This window comes from Protopterus annectens, chromosome 13.part0, assembly GCF_019279795.1.
Source record: "Protopterus annectens isolate FY-2018-M chromosome 13.part0, PAN1.0, whole genome shotgun sequence".
In the NCBI taxonomy this organism is placed as follows: domain Eukaryota; kingdom Metazoa; phylum Chordata; order Ceratodontiformes; family Protopteridae; genus Protopterus; species Protopterus annectens.
The window spans coordinates 707042050-707057438 of record NC_056747.1 but is presented as its reverse complement, the minus strand read 5'-3'; the positions used below and the strand labels follow the sequence as shown (position 1 = coordinate 707057438).

The window sequence follows — 15389 nt, the reverse complement described above, 5'->3', positions numbered from 1 at the left end:
CCTGGAAACGTGTGTGTGTTATGTGTGTGTGTGTGTGTGTGTGTGTGTGTGTAACAGAGTTTCTATACATGTGTGAGTGTCTGCTTCTACATCTGTGTATATGCGACTGTGCTTGCAGACATTAGTAAATACTTGAGCAACTTATATTGGGGATGTACAATATTTCCTCCAGCAACAATTACATATCCTGCAGCAACTTTGAAACAATAGGCGGAGGACCTATTTTATATAAAAAGTTTTATATAAAAATGGATATACTAATAAAGCAAATGCAAAACAATTTAACAGACAGACCAGTTTCTAAGCTGAATAATGCCAGATAGTGTAGTGGTACAAGGAAATAAGAGACCTTCCATCAGTGGGGTGGCCCTATACCTTCATATTCAGGGTGGCCCTATACCTTCATATTCAGGCCTCACAACACCCCTGGCAGTCTATTTCCTCTGTAATGCCCACCCTGTCAAGCATTATTGCTTCCTTAACATGCATCATCTATTGGGTAATCACTAAAGATGATATCACTTTTAAAGGCTTGCCTCTTCAACCTGAGGTTTTTGACTCCTTGTCCTAGAAGAGTGTAAAATTCCCCAAAAAGTAAGACACAAGTCTTGCTTCCACATATCACAGCCATGTATCTGATATTCAACAAGTAAGGTGTGTATCTGATCTTCAGTGGCAAAAAAAAAAAAAAAGTTTGAAACCAGGGTTACAGTTATCTGCATGGACCCTAGTTCTTTCTACTTCAAGCTATATTTCTGCTGCAGCACAAATTAAGTAAAACAATGAACCAGTCAGAATTTTCACAAATGACACAAAACTACTCTATTCCAATAACTGCATCTTTTTATTTTAACTTTTCACACTATTTGGTGCATTACACGCATAAAGAGAAATTAACACATTGTCACAGACTGCTCTCACATGCACACCTACACACCAAACCACCCAGTTCCCAAAAACCTCAAATGCTATAAGCATTATTACACTGAAGCCATTTCACTCAGCATCTGAGGGGGAAAGAGTGGGCACACAACTAGCACTTCAGCTTTTTCACACAAAGTCCAGTGTGTGGTGTAGCACAGATTGTTACACATACAAGTATGCATTACTGCTAAGAATAGCCTTTCTGCAATGCTTCTTGATGTCCTTGAGAAACAGTGTCTGTGAAGCTGTTACTGCAGCCTGAAGATGTCTGGGTTGCATATGCTCTGGAAAAACCCATCTATAGGCTTCACATCGGTTACTGTGCACAAGTCTCTAAGTATCAATGTACAACATGACACTGTAGTGCATGTACTATGGCTTAACTTTTATGGGATTGGCTGAGGGAAAGGAATAAGTGGACTAGAATATACACACGGGCTCTGCACAACAAAAAGGGAAAACTGTTTTATCATAATCTTCAAAAAATGCTTTAGTTTCACAGAGATACAATCAACTTTACTAAAACTACCTTGTTCTCAGGCAAGACAGGTTTAGTAACCTCCTCAACAGTTAAGTAGGAGGGTGATAGGAAAGAAAGCTAGGAACAGCTGCTCAAAGTACAGCAGTCTACTGCCCCAAAATGAGAAAGCTGCCCTCAAATACCAAGTAGTATATGCAGCTACATATAACTCAAAGGAACCAAGAAACGTGGAAGGTGGACAGCAACTTTGTAAGGATTGTTGCACAAATGCCCTGGAAGCTGCAGCCTCATTCTCCCCTGCAGGCACAATAACATCTGCAATACATCTAGAGGTTTGAAGGACAGATACTGAAATATTTCAGCCTTTTGCACTAAGCAAACTTGTTTTAAATTTTCATTTTTAAATCTACACTACAGTAGAAAGCCAGGCAGTGATTAGACTGGCATTATGGAAAGTTGCAGACGTGGAAGAGATAGCTGTTTGCAAAAGCTGGAATGATGTTCTTGAGGATGTTTTATTCCTCTGAATGTGAATTAATACGCATGGTTGGCCATAAAGAGAGACTGCCCAGCTGTACCAGAGCTTTCACCATCACCTTCGTACTTGCCAAGAGCTGCCAGGCTGTTATTCTGAAACAGAAATAAAGGAGACATTAGTAAAATTCACAGTTTCTATAACTTACGTTTAATTTGATTTAATTATTTCTCTATTGCATGATTTAAGTGAACTGGTCTTTGGTGGACCCTTACCAACAATAATCTTAGCCACAAGAAGGATAAATGCAATACATATTGACAAATTACAGTAGTATATTAACCAGCATGGTTTTGACAGGTGAAAAGAGACCGGGGTAGTCAGAGAAAGCTCATACAGACATGGGGAGAGTGTGCCAACCCCCCACAGATAGTGGCCTGAATTAAAATCTAGAAACTAACAGTTCAAAGCCAAGACTAAGTGCTGTGTCATCAATCTACCCAAGGGTCTACAACAAGTCATGATCAAAGGCAGAAATCTAGTATTAAATTGTTTCTTTTATCAGTTTCATTTCATAAACCAGAAAAACTAAGATGTAGCACTGCAAGTGTTTAAACAGCATCCATTTGCACAACCACTTCATCTCAGTTTTGCCATTTACCATCCACATCCTGTTTTGTTGGAGCTGAGGAGGTAAAGACATACAAGACACATACGGGAACACAGAGTGACATACAAATGGCTTTCGAATCCAGTGCCCACGAAGATGTCATTTTCATTATATATGCATACACAAATATACATATATGTGTGTGTAAATTTTTATTGCCAATAACCTGTCACTTTCATTACAGTCTTACAAAACAAAGAGAAAAAACTGAGATGTCCTGATGATCTACAAGAAAAAAATCAATTTGTGTATTAATTGCCAAAATTAATGCTACTTCAGTTGGCATATAGGAGCAACTAGTACAACTCATTTTTTTGCAACAAAACAGCACTTAAATGGTGTGCGGTACCCTCTTCTGACTGACAGGTCCCAGTAGTAAATCTTCTCTCATGTCTCAGACGCCACTAACACTTCTGCTAATGTACAACTTTATGTTGTCAATAAGCCATCCAAAACACAGAATACAGATTCCTCATAACAATAAGGTTAGACCTGCAACAGATAACTGCATATCCTACAACGAATTCTTTCCTATAAGATATGTAAGCAACTTGGACTTCATGATGTTAGAATCTAAAGAACTCACTTCACCTCCATGGTATTTGTGTATCAGTGCCTTAAAATAAGAGCTATTGCAGCTCAGAGTGGAGTACAAGGTGCAAGGCAGTATACAATACAATAACAGGCATGGGAAGTCTTAAGACTCCCTTGTAATTTAGCACAGAATGTTAAGGCTATGATCTAATGAGCTTCGTCCTGTAAGTTCTGAGTTGGAGCCTGTTAGTTTCCACTTTGTTGTGGTTGGCATAATAGCTAAAGATGTTTACATCTCAAGCACAAGGCACAAGGATAGAGTCTCACCTGAGGAAGCATGACTAAGCTTAAAAGGGCCGACAAACCCATTAGCCTAGTAAAAATCCTATTAACCAATGTAAAAACACCATCACAAACAGCAGTAGGGCATGCACATGGAGTACAGGATGTTTTACTCATGTCACTGCATGCCATACAATGGGGCAGGTCCTCCTGGTTACTGCATAACACAAAAATATGTCAGAACAAAGCACTATAGTGGGCATAAGAAGTCTTCAGACCAAAACTGGGAGGATCAAAAAAAAGTCTAAATAATTAAATGTAGATGTATTTAACATTTGTTTACCAGGAAAGTCCGACTTGGAACAAAGCCAATTTTCAAATGAGGCCTGGGTACAAATGCTCCAGATGCATGTCTTTACAACATGGGAGGAAACTGGCTCCAAATGGACAGAACCCACACGAACACAGGGAGGACATGCAGACTCTGCACAAAACGCACCCCAGCTGAGAATCAAACCGGAGAACCACTTGCCATGAGGCAACAACACAACCACTGCACCACTGCGCTGTGTGCTACTCCTCTCAGATCTGACCAGGCATTTGTTATTCTTAGAACTTACACTTCATCGAGTGTAACACCTTCTCTAGTTTGGGAGTTATCCAGGACGAAATCAATCCACAGAGAGCATGTTTATTTGTGAAATGGCTAAACGACTGGTCAAAGCACCATTTTTTTACCATGGCACAAGCCAGGGGCAAAAAAACAAAAACAAAAAAAACTCTTGCAACAAACATACACCGAGCTGGTGGCACAAAATAAACTACAGAGAAAGTTGACAGACTAATGTGATACTAAAGTATTCACGATTAGAAAGCCTTATAGTACGGAAGTTTATCTATACCGGTTTAGTAAAGAAAGTTGGAGATTACTTTACCTAGTTATAAGAATTTAGCAAAGAAGTTGCAGTAAAACCCAACTCAAGAAATACAAAAATTTGAAATGTAGCAAATGCACTATTAAACAGTTAATAATGTTCATTTCAGTTGTGTTGATGTATTTCCTTACCTCTGATATCAAACATTTATTGCTTCAGTTCTCATGTTTTGTAGCTTTTGCTACTAAACTAGCAATTTTATGCTGGGTTTGCTTACACTTTTTCATACTATTAACCCGTGATGAATGTGGTACTCTAGTCTGAATTTAGGCAAGTGTTCAAAAATTCCTGAAATACATTTTAATATCAGCAACTTTACTAAAATAGTATAAAGATCCAAAATGCATATCATAAATTCCAGGATATATCTGTTTTCATTACTGTAGATCTGAAGGGATAGGTATGTGGCTGTGTCTCAGTCATTGCAAAAGAACACCTAAAAGCTAGAAAGGAAGAAATCAACTAGAAAATACTCAGGAAATAATTTAGTCGCTGCCACTGAACATGAAGTTATAGGAATCCAGAAATAATTTAGTCGCTGCCACTGAACATGAAGTTATAGGAATCCACCATACTTAGTCTAGGTCACCTACAGTGCACAAAGATTTCCTGACTAAACTACAGGATGCAAAATTTCATGAAAATATAATCGTGGAGGAGTTTAACTGCCCAGATACCGATTAGTACTTGTCATTTGACTGATGTCAAGTTATCTGAAGGCCAGTTCTGCAAATGTTGCACCAAAAACACACAACTGTAGAAAAAAAGGAATACTCCACTGCCACTAAAGAGACTTTGGTGTAGGTATATTTAAGTTCAAAGGTATAGGGGTGTACCGATTTCAAAAAGTTTTACTTTGAGGTTCAGAGAAAGTGATTTCAGTGAGAATTTTTAGGAGCTGAGTTATACAGTGCTGATCAACTGAAGTGAATCCACACTAACGGTAAATTATTCACATATAAATATGCCCTCAGATCAAACTAGGGTATGGCAATCTCTCTCTCGTTTTTTTGCTCCCTCAAAGAACTTGCCCAAAACATCAGTAACAACCCCACATCAGAGAACATGGGATCTGGGAGGAGAGTACTGTGGTTCTGGCCTGGGAGTCCAAATGAGCTCTGTGCTCCCTAGAAGACAGTCATGTCAGGAAGCAGGTCAGCTTGCTGGTTCTTGGGGGGCAGACTATCTCCGCCCACTAGGAGCAAACCCCTTCCCTTCAGTATCTCTGCTGGGCCATGACCACAGTCCCTCAAGTAGAAGCATGCTTCTTCATGTCAGCTTCCTCTCACCTTACCAGTGTTAATCACTATGACTGAGCAAGCTTGGCTGGCTTGTTCTCCACAGGGTTATCACCTCATGCTCCTGCTAGGTATCTCCCTATATTGTAACCCAAGCTGGCTGTCCCCTCTCCTCAATTATGGGTAAGCAGGCAACAGCTGCACATTCCCATTCACTGCCACCAGCTCCTACATGTGTCCAAACCACTAATCAAAGTCAGGTCACCTACACAATAGTCAGGGCTTTATCCCTCTATGCCATGGAGCTGGCTTACACATCAAGATGGCAATTTGTGTGATATTATACTGATATTACACCTATGACATTCCTTCTTCCCACCCATGGTTAGATCATGATACCATTATCTTCAGCCTAACAATAGTAACATCAAACTTGTTAATTAATAAAGCATCAATCCACGGCTTTTTTTAATTGTTTCTTTCCCCCATGCCTGGAGAACATCAAGTTAACCCAAACATACTCCATCAATTTATTTCCCTATTATTGGGGAATTACCTCAGTAAAGTATGGGGGTGAGAGTCCTCCACAGGGGTGGTCATTCAGGTGGCCCTGAGTGTTGCTTGTATCCTTGCCAGCATCTCAACAATTATGGTGTATGTATAGCCAACCCCACACCTAGTTGGGAGGATAAACTACCCACACTGTCACAGGGATCCACAATGCATTTCTGCTTTGGGAGCATCTTAAATGCTTGCTAATGACGACTACCATCAGAGGGTGGCTTGGTGAGCCACAAGCCCATTAGCAGGATGTGTACTGCAATATAACCTCTCGAGGGACTGCAGCTGTATGCATTATGCTCTGCATCCTCCTAGCCGCTAAAGCTTTATCCTATTTTATACATCTTCTTCCTCCACCCAAGCCTTGTATATATCATAGCACTGAAACCAGTGTCCAGTTCCTGTGAATTTTCATTATTATTCAGTTCCAAGGGTACCATCTTATCAATACACTAACATCCAAATCAAGTGGTCCATTACAGTCTTCGTACTTTCAATATCTTTTGTACTTGCTCACTTCAGTCTGTATCATGCTCCTTCTTTGCTCAACACATCTTATAGACCTGTCAGGCCAACCAACTTCTGTTACTCCACATTTTCTGGTGTGAAGATTTAAGGAAAGGAATTAAAATATTATCCTCTCCTCCAGTCTACAGAAACAGTTGAGGGTATCAGTCCTAGACTACAATACTAATAGGAAAGGTACTGGGAACCATCATGTTCTGCTCCTAAAAAAGTAGGTAGGAAAAAAAGCTGGGCATGCTAGGTAGATTAAGCAGCTTTTTTCCAATGTAAACACAGTTTTTAATGGCAGGAAGAGAGGAAAACAGTTTCTATTTAATAACAAAAAGCTGTCATGCAATGTCAGTGACAATGAAGGCTTTAGTGTAGACATGTGAGTTACTAAAATATCAAGACCCCTCCCCAACACACACACACACACACACACACACACACACACACACACACACACACACACACACACACACACACACACACACACACACACACACACACACACCTACCTTTTATCACATGAAAAAGAAAAAAGTGCTTTGGATTACCTGTGCACGTTTCACAAACTCTTCTGTGGCAGCAGACTCATTCTCCTTCTGACCACGCCAGGCATTGAGAGCAGAAGCCTGTAAAGCACGGCCATATGAAAAGGTTAGTGCCCATGGTTTGGGCAATGGGCAGTTGTTAATTGCATTAAGGTTAATGGATGCCTCTTCTTCACTCTGACCTCCTGACAGGAAAGTTACACCTAGAAGTTTGGGAAGGGGAGAGAGAAAAAAGTGAATACATCAACGGAAGTCTCAAGTCTGCCTTATTTAATTTTTGATATTTAAAATATTACCAGTAATCAAATACATTTGTGTTACTGAAAAAAGTAAGATTACAAAACAGATCTCCAAAAGAAATCATAAGTTCATGTAGCTTGTTCACTAGATCAACCTTGGTGTTTTTTCTGTAAATGGTGGCACTGTTCTATAGTTTAAGGAAGGTAAAACTATTGTGCTGATCTCTCCATAATGGAATATAGTAGTTATGTTGTGATGTAGCACAAAGAAAGCAGTACAACTGCAGCTGCCTGATCTAATTAATGAAGACAATGCCCTGGAACAATTAGTCAAGAGTATTCACTATAGGGGAATAATATAGTGGATCTTCATTATTAATATAGGAGCATCATGCACCATCCCCTGCATATCTTCAACACTTGTTAGGTCTGCCCATAAAGCAGGCTTCTTCAAAATAAATTGAAACCAGAGATACTCTCCACCCAAGGTAACTTTAGAAATTTCTATAAGACAAACTTACTTCTAAGTGATACACTGGCAAACTTCAAATCCCCACCAAACCCAGTTAACTCCACTGAATACATGGAAACGTACACCATCACACTATACCAGCATGTAAACAGATGCAGAGATGCAGCTGTACCTTGTAGTAACAAGTGCAGGGCAAACCCCAGAAACAAACCTATATGGTAGAACAATAATATCAACAAGCTTTATATATATATATATATATATATATATATATATATATATATATATATATATAGATATATATATACATATAGATCTACACACACAAAGTAATTCCCAGAATGTTAGAGACCATGTCACTGAAATATACTCAGGAGATTAATAAAATCCACCAAAGCCAAGTCTGAGACTAAAATAGATAACCAAGCCAAAGACAATCACAAGGCATGTTTTATTTAGGTTTGTAATCTCAAAAGCACACTGTAGCAGTGTGCTGAGCTGACTATGACCAATGTTACCTACACTGAGGCTGGAGATATAGCAAACCTAGTGGCCAATAAATTTATCTCTAACTTTACCCCCCTCTGTCTGTCCCACAAAGTATACCTGAAACTGGCTCATTTCCAGCTATCACACAAGACCAAGTCCTAAAAGTGCTATCAAAAACTAAAAAAACTACTGATGGCTCATGACAATATCCCTAAATGCATGTTAAATAGCATGAAGCATGATACACCCGCACCCCTAACAACAATGTTAGAGCTCAGCCTCCATATAGCTTGTGCGCCAAGCAAATGGAGAACAGCTACAATCATTTCCCTGCATAAGGGAGGAACTTCCACAGACCCAGACAATTACTGACCAGCCTCAAATGCAAAGCCATGGAAAAGACATATTATGGAACTAATCAATCAGGACCTCCAAACAATTTTAGATTCAGCAAGGGCAGGTCATGCTTACTCAACCTGGTGGATTTTTTTTTTTTTAAAGGTCATCACAAAATGGTACATACCGCATACCTCGACTTGGTCAACGCTTCTGACATGATTCCCCACTTAGGCATAATAGAAAAGTTAAATAAACTAGGAATAACCCCCAATGTCACACAGTGGATTGCCAACTGGCTGACAGATAGGATGCAAGACATCAAAATAGGGGAAATTAACTCTACAAAGAGACCAGTCATCAGTGAAGTCCCCCACGGTTCTTGTTGGGACCTCTACTGTTTGGCATCTACTTTTCTGAAGTAAAACCAGTATCAAAGGACTCTGGCTGACTAAGTTTCAGCTTATAAGCTAGGAGCAGTCAATGAATTCCCAAATGACTTAGCCATCCTGAAGGGAGGTTTGTCCCAAATAAAGAACTGGTGCCAAAATCATGGACCGAAATTAAATGCCAAAAAATGCATTACTGTATCCTTTTGGAAGCCATCTATCCCAGGGAACTACCACATTGACAATACACCCCCAAGAGTTGACCTAGTTGTTTGGGATTTGGGAACTTGTAGGACAATGACAACTTTTGACTAACATTTGTCCATTGTACAAAAGTCCTATATTGCACATCTTATAAACAAAGGGATTGTGTCTAGATCTAGGGATGTTACCCCCTCCTTTACTCATCCCTCATTAGGCCAATCACTGAATATAATGTGCCCTCCTTTGGTAAATACCTGTCCAGACACAAGCAACAACTGGAATACAAACAAATATACCTACCTAAAAGAATACAAGGTCTAAACAACATGCCCTACATGGACCGACTCAAAGTCCTGTTACCACACTTGGTATCCTAAAGACTGCTACGAGATGACCTGTGTCTGACATACAAGGCATCCTCTTACCCAATAATGATAGATTTTAATGCACATCAGCAAAACAAATGGCATCAGAAATATTTGGTCTAGGGATATAAACCTCTTCTGCAATATTAACAGAATGATTTGGAGGGGCAGGTATATCTCATACAGGATACCGCTGCTCTGGAGCAGACTCCCCATATACATAAAACAAAGTTAATCCCCGACCATATTCAAGCACAACTTGGATCTATAGATGGGAAACACATAATTTACCCCAAGCCTGCCTCCTGTACTACTACTTCTACATTGAGGACAGTTGCATCAACATCTGGGGACAGCTACAGACAAATGTAATAACAAAGTCCTGTACTTTTTAAATGGCTGTGTCACAATGCTGTGGCAATGCCTGGGGATTACGTTTCTGCCCTGGAGCTAAACCACTCGGGGACAAGTGCTGCAATGCTCCTGTGCTGTTTACAAGAAGTGATATCGTCATGCAGATTTATTAGGTTTAGGGACCGTAAAAATATCACGCAACTAGACTCTCTGGTGACAACAGTACAGTTTTGTGGTTCTATAATTTGGGGAAATGGTGCCACAGTGAAAATATACAGTCTGGGGATGATATAAGCATGTTGTTTTATTGTCTGAGGATCATGGTGACATCATCATTGCATTGCACTACTTGAAGATACTGACACCCCTTTGCTGTACTATACAGGGATATTACTGAACTCTTTGAGGACGCTACTGTAAGGTACTGTTGGGGATGTTGGTACCACCATGCTACTGCACATTACAGAGAGTTATGGTTTATGCTACTGTACTGTTTACAGACAGCATAGCTGCCACGTCAATATACTGTTTGGGTATGGTATCACCATACTTCTATGTCACATAAGGATGGAATTACTACTTGGAGAAATGAACAGATTGTGTTACTATACTGCTGAAGGATAGTCACACCATACTTTTTAATATTTATTGATCTCTAGCTAGGCATATTCCATGAATTTAACCTCACTTAAGCCACTCATGCTATTTTATTACAGAGTCAGAGGCATCCATCCTAGCAAAACACCTACAGTGTCATGACCACATTTGGCAACATACTTAACTTTAGGGTGGCCTGAAACAACAGCTAGTTCATTTGCTTTGAGGCTGGAACTAAAATTGCCTGTCATACATCAGCCATCTAATTAATAATGCCCCTTTTGTACTGGAACATATGGATTTGGCAGTCAACTGCAAATGTATATATTTTTTTCCAAAATCATTCATGGATATGGCTCTTTTTATCAATGGGCAGCATGCGATTTGCTGGCACCAGCTTGGGGACACCAGGTGCTTGTTTAGGTATTTAAATGTATCCTCCATATTACAAAAATGATCTGGCTTTCTGGGTGGTGGCGCCATGTTCTAGAAGGATGCTCTCAAGGCATCCTCAAAAAACTGGATCACTACAGGTTTAGGTTCCCTGATGTCCAAAAGCACTAAATATGTTTTGACGCAGTAATAGTTGATGTTCACCGTGTTACACTGCTGCAGTCATTACACTTGGGTTATCCTGCCGTCAGGCGGTCCCGCAGTCGGCCAGAGTTCCAAAGTCTTGGTCCGGCATCGGTTGCTGTCGCTTCTTCCCTGACGTCAGTGCTCCAGGGGTATATAGGATGCATCCGATGCCATTTTCTTCAGTCTTTCTTGCCGCGCGGTGCCCGAAGCAGAAGCAGTTCGCAAGTGCCAGTCAGCCAACTCCTGAGATTTTCAAAGACAAATTTCAGATCCGAAGTCTTCAATAAAGCTAAGTACCCCATTGGGGAACCTTTTTTCTTGCCTCAGTCTGATGTCGGAAAAAGTTAATAATTGTATTTCTTGTGGGAAGCAAATACCTCATAAGGACTTCCACTCTTACTGTATTCCATGCCTAGGCCCTGATCACGACGTCACTAGTTGTCGGTTTTGTGCTAGATTTAACAAACACACTATAAAAAGATGTTTTGATTTTGCTTTACACTACTTTGGCCGAAGGTTCAATTATACTATGCCGTCGGATCAACTGATGACCGCAATACCGAAAAAACGCAAGGACAAGGATAAAGACAGACATCCGAGGTCCAAAACAGATGACGAAACCTCTTCTAGGCCAGTCGCCGGTTCTCAGTGAGGCACTTTCGCAGCCCCTGACACCCGCTACCTCAGAGCCACAGGCCGCCTCTGACTAGGCCTCTGGAAACTCAAGATATTGGGCCTACAGAAACTAATCCCTCAGATGGGTCCAGAACTGCTGTGCAGGCATTGGGTTCTGATTGTGTTTTCAGACCTTCACAACTTACCATTAAAACAACAGCCAAGACAAAAGTACCATTAAAGACAAAGAAACAAGTACAGCATTCTCCTGGTCAGTCCTCCATGCCTAAGAAACAGATGCTTAAAATGGCCGAAGACCTCATTACTCTAATCAGGGGTTCCCATCCCCCTCCTGAGAAAAGGCCTAGGCAGGATACAGACTATGATTCCTCTGATCAGGTTTCCATTTCCTCAGATTCCTCTGATCAGGTTTCCATTTCCTCAGATTCCTCTTCAGACCAGGGATACTCTCTACCCCCCTATGAGGACTCTGATGCTGAAAAATCTATCCCTTCAGCCTCTCCTCCTGAGGATTATTCTTTTGGGGAAACTTTATATACCATGAGGGAGCATTTCCATTGGGAAAGTCAGGATTACTCAGAATCCAAGAAAAGGCGCAGGGATTTCCTTTTATTGCCTCAGCACAGGCCTCTGGCTATTCCGTCTGTGCTAGATATTGTGGATGATGTGTTCTCTGAATCCAGCTTATCTCCTGATTCTTTGCCCCCTGCACCAGCCAAGTGAGATAAGTACTACAGAGTCCCTGAGTCTCAAGTTTCTTTATAAAAACCCTTCTGCTGATCCAGAAACTATTTCCCAGGGTCCAAAAGGGGTTAAGGCTTCCATTGCAAAAAATCCAGTACCCTCTGACAGAGATTCCAGAGCTTTGGATAGATGGGGGAAGAAAGTATACACTTCTGCAACTTTAGCAGTAAGAGCTTTAAATTGCCAGTTTCACATGCTTAAGTACCAACAATATTTAATGGCTCAGTTAAAACAGAAAATGCTTGCAAGCTCAGAAGCTCCTGATTGTAAAGAAATGCAGGATTTATTGCATGCAGTTGAACAGGTGGGAAAACATACTCTGCAATGTGGTTTTGATTCTTTAGAGGCCTCTTGTAGAGCCGCATTTACAGGTTCTGTGATTCAAAGACATGCTTGGTTAAAAGAACAGAGTTTACCTGATCATGTTAAGGCAAAATTATTGGATGCTCCTTTACAGCATGATACCTTGTTTGGTGTTAAGGCAGAAGAGGTGTTAAAGAAAATGGAGGCTAAAGCTAAAGCTATGCAATCAGATCCTGCACAGTCAGCTCAAAACCCTAAACCTGGCTGCATGGCAGATTCATTAGTCAAAAAGGCAACACCTCTCTCTAAAGCTGTTATGGATGTCATTTTGGAGGCCAGGAGGCCTAGCACCAGGAAAGCTTACTCAGAAAAATGGAAGAGATTCTGCACCTGGAACCAGGCTCAAAGCCTTGACCCTCTTGTTCCAAACATTCCTCAGATTTTACAATACTTAACTGAGATGCTGGATAGAGGCCTATCCTTCTCATCAATTAAGATCCACGCCTCTGCCATTTCAGCACATTACAACACGGATCCTCCTTTATTCTCTCATCCCTTGCTAAAGCAGTACCTCAGAGGAGCTAAAAACATAAGACCACCCCGGAGAGCACCAACACCAACTTGGGACCTCAATTTCGTTTTGGAAAAACTAACCCTGCCACCTTTTGAACCAGCCAGTACAGCCGATCTAAAATTTTTATCATGGAAAACAGCTCTGCTCCTGGCAGTAACTTCAGCACGAAGAGTCTCAGAGCTACGGGCATTAATGGCAGTGGAACCTTTTATAATTTTTCATCAGGACAGGGTTTCTTTAAGGACAAACCCTACCTTTATGCCAAAGGTAGCATCTAGTGTGGCTCTTAACCAAACCATTCATTTGCCAACTTTTTATCCAAACCCCCAGAATAAAGGGGAGAAACTTCTGCATTCTTTGGACATACACAGACAGCTATGCTTCTACTTGGAAAAAACAAAAGCTTTCAGGAAAACTGAGCAACTGTTTGTAGCATATGCTGCAAGATCACAGGGCAAGGCTATCTCAATGCAGACTATATCCAAATGGATAGGACACTGTACTCGTTACTGCTACACACAGCATGGAAAATCAGTCCCAAATAACATTAGGCCACATTCCACCACGGCAACAGCCACTTCAATAACCTTTCTCAGAGGAGTACCTACCAAGGAAATTTTGGAGGCTGCAACTTGGAGTTCAGTGCACACCTTTACCAAGCATTACTACCTGCCTCTTTACTCTAAATCCAGATCAGGATTTGCCACTGCAGTTCTGCAGGGCCTCATAGCCAATCCTAACTCTTTATAGGCCAGCCACCCAACCTTAGCTTTGGGATTCTACCCAAGTGTAATGACTGCAGCAGTGTAACACGATGAACATAGTACAGTTTTGTACCTACCATAAATGTAGATGTTCGAGTGTTCACACTGCTGCAGTCCAGGTTACCCTCCCTCCATACCCTCTGAACTAGCTGGACTTATCTATACCCTTCTATCCTATACAATCTTGGTGGTGTATTTGCTTGTAACTGAAGGTATTGTTTTTATTTTATATGTATACTTTTTATTAGCAATATATTTTGCCTACCTACTTGGGGGCACCTGACATCTGGGGCAAGAAAAACTGAAGAAAATGGTGTTGGATGCATCTTATATACCCTTGGTGCACTGACTTCAGGGAAGAAGCGACAGCAACCGACGCCGGACCAAGACTTTGGAACTCTGGCCGACTGCAGGACCGCCTGATGGCAGGATAACCCAAGTGTAATGACTGCAGCAGTGTGAACACTCAAACATCTAAGTTTATGGTAGGTACAAAATTGTACTTTTTGTTCTCCGCTTACAATGTTTTGGCATTAAACAACAGAGGTTTCCTCAGATTGGAGGTGGGAAGTTTGGAGACTGATTCCTCATCATTAGTCTCATCTCAGCTGAGAAGAATAAGTGGGATCCTCCCTTTCCTCAATGCCCGAGTCAGATGGATCACATTGGTGACATCTCTTTTTGTTAGTGGTAGATGTCATAACAGAGTTAGATGCTTATGATAAGAGTTGAGTAGACATGAACCCTCAGCTTGAAAACAAACAGAGAAAAAAAAATCATTTATACTGTTTTTTTTTTTTTTTGGTAAAATTCAGTTACTGGCTATTAAGTACACTACCTGGTACCACCAAAGATTTGGAGAACCTGAAAGAAAATCAACCAGAAAAGATGAAGAGAAAACACTGTCTGGGAAGGATTTTGCATCTATTCAATGTTAGTTCAAGAGATGGCTTAAAGTAATTTAGAGGAAAAAGTACATCAAATGTACTCAGAGGTGATTAAAATAAATGAAATACTGAAGAAAGATATCAAATCAAATAACAAAAGGCTGGAAAAATAGAAGAAGCTTTAACTGACTGTTCAGATGAACTGATAAATCTCCAAAAATCAGAGGACAAAATGAAAAAAATGGAAGAGTATGACACTTTCTCAAGAAAGATGGTTGTTAGAGGGCAGTGCACAC

The 15389-nt window shown here is 40.6% G+C and overlaps 1 protein-coding gene across 1 annotated transcript in view; it reads right to left on the bottom strand.

Moving 5' to 3' along the window:
• Positions 1–825: 825 nt before the first annotated feature.
• Positions 826–15389, bottom strand: part of ALDOC (aldolase, fructose-bisphosphate C) — a 186869-nt gene continuing 172305 nt past the window's right edge. Inside the window, exons 7-8 of the mRNA XM_044054395.1 lie at positions 7165–7364; positions 826–2035 (exon numbers count right to left, since the gene is read on the bottom strand). Of these exons, the coding sequence (XP_043910330.1) occupies positions 1940–2035; positions 7165–7364 (296 nt within the window). The 3' untranslated portion in view covers positions 826–1939. The remainder of the gene's footprint in view (positions 2036–7164; positions 7365–15389) is intronic.